General features: G+C 73.1%; 1 protein-coding gene across 1 annotated transcript in view; it reads left to right on the top strand.

Moving 5' to 3' along the window:
- VIPR2 (vasoactive intestinal peptide receptor 2) overlaps positions 1–1,670 on the top strand; it is a gene marked incomplete at its 5' end in the record, with an annotated part of 15,479 nt that overhangs the window by 12,835 nt on the left and 974 nt on the right. The window contains 5 exons of the mRNA XM_012733881.1: positions 110–213; positions 563–632; positions 930–1,021; positions 1,340–1,469; positions 1,552–1,593. Coding sequence (XP_012589335.1) covers positions 110–213; positions 563–632; positions 930–1,021; positions 1,340–1,469; positions 1,552–1,593 — 438 coding nt within the window. The remainder of the gene's footprint in view (positions 1–109; positions 214–562; positions 633–929; positions 1,022–1,339; positions 1,470–1,551; positions 1,594–1,670) is intronic.

The raw sequence follows: 1,670 nt of genomic DNA, 5'->3' as shown, positions 1-1,670 counted from the left end.
TCGGCCCTGTCCGCGGCCCGTGCTCCCCGCCTGAGCCTGGCTCCGTGGCACCGAAAGCTCAGTGGCCACTTGGGCCGCTGCCCGTGGCCTCAGCCCCTGCACGCCCTAGGCCCGGGCCGGCCCACGCGTGGCGACTGGGCATCTCTCCGCAGGCGTCCCCGCAGTCTGCATAGGCGCGTGGACGGCAGCCAGACTGGCCCTGGAAGACACGGGGTGAGTGCGGCCTCCCCCTCCACCGGGCACTGCAGGGCGGCCGTCCCGCCTGGGCTGGCGCTTGGGGAAGGCCTGTGAGGGGTGGGCGAGGCGAGGTGGACGGGGCCGGTGTGGCCAGAGCAGGCCCGCCGCAGGGCAGGAGCTGGGGCTGCACCATCTCCCGGCCAGCGGGAGGGACACCCGGGTCAGGCTGCCCTGCTGCTGGCCAGAGGCCGGCAGGGACGTCCCCCTGGGGCCCCCGTCCGCCACCGACGGGGCGGAGGAGGAAGCGGGTCAGCGCCACACGGGGCTGGCTGCGCCCGGTCCCCCCCGACGAGGTCAGGGTGACGCGGCCTTATCCCCGCGACAGCTGCTGGGACACCAGCGAGCACAGCGTCCCCTGGTGGGTCATCCGGACGCCGATCCTGGTTTCTATCCTCGTAAGTGAGGGCTGAGTGGGGGCTGAGCGGGCAGCGGCCTGTTCGGGAAGGCCAGCCACACCGCTCGGCCGAGACACAGCCCGCGGGGCGGGGTGCCCGCTGGTGGCCTGGGAGGACGGTCGGAGGGCCAGCGGGGACCTGCCCGCCTGACAGCTCAGAACGACCAGGCGCCGCGGCCACTGTGGGGAGCCGGACGCTGCCCGGCCCCGGTGGCCGGTGGGCCTACACCGGGGGCCAGGCACTCCCGTGCGGGGGCTCGTCCCCCCGCAGGTCAAGCAGCTGCCCCCCCCCCCGCAGGTCAACTTTGCGCTCTTTGTCAGTATCCTGCGAATTTTACTGCAGAAGCTGACGACCCCAGAGGTCGGCGGCAGCAACCAGTCGCAGTACAGGTGAGCGGCGCCCAGAGCTGGACGGTGCTGCCCCAGCGCAGGCCCTGGACACCCGGCCACCCTGCCGGCTGGCCGACTGGCTCGTGACCGACTGGCCCTTCCTGGCCACGGCCTGGTTCTGTGCTCACTCCCCGTGCCCCTCTGGGCACACAGCCCAGGTCACTCGTGTCCGCCAGGCCTGGCTGGCCCGGCACCCGCACTCCACCAGCCGAGGCGCCGGTGTCCCTCCTGAGCAGCGGCCAGCAGGCGATGGCCGCCCACACAGCACGGCCGTGGGGTGCGGGGCCTTGGGGGACGCTCAGCCCACCCCCTCTGCAGGAGGCTGGCCAAGTCCACCCTGCTGCTCATCCCGCTCTTCGGCGTCCACTACATGGTGTTCGCCGTGTTCCCCGTGGGCATCTCCGCCCAGTACCAGATCCCGTTCGAGCTCTGCGCCGGCTCCTTCCAGGTATGGGGGAGGGGGGGCGGCGGCCTCTGACGGCCTCTGACGGCCTCTGGCGGCCTCTGACGGCCTCTGCCGTCCGCTGCAGGGCCTGGTGGTGGCCGTGCTCTACTGTTTCCTCAACAGCGAGGTGAGTCCTCGGCGGGCGCCAAGGGCAGATGCGCCCCGCCAGGAGGCTGCCTTGGGGCCCTCGGGGAGCGGCCCTGC

Source organism: Condylura cristata, unplaced genomic scaffold, assembly GCF_000260355.1.
Source record: "Condylura cristata isolate star-nosed mole 26May11 unplaced genomic scaffold, ConCri1.0 scaffold00042, whole genome shotgun sequence".
In the NCBI taxonomy this organism is placed as follows: Eukaryota; Metazoa; Chordata; class Mammalia; order Eulipotyphla; family Talpidae; genus Condylura; species Condylura cristata.
The sequence above is the reverse complement of the archived record's forward strand: the minus strand, read 5'-3'. Positions and strand labels throughout refer to the sequence as shown.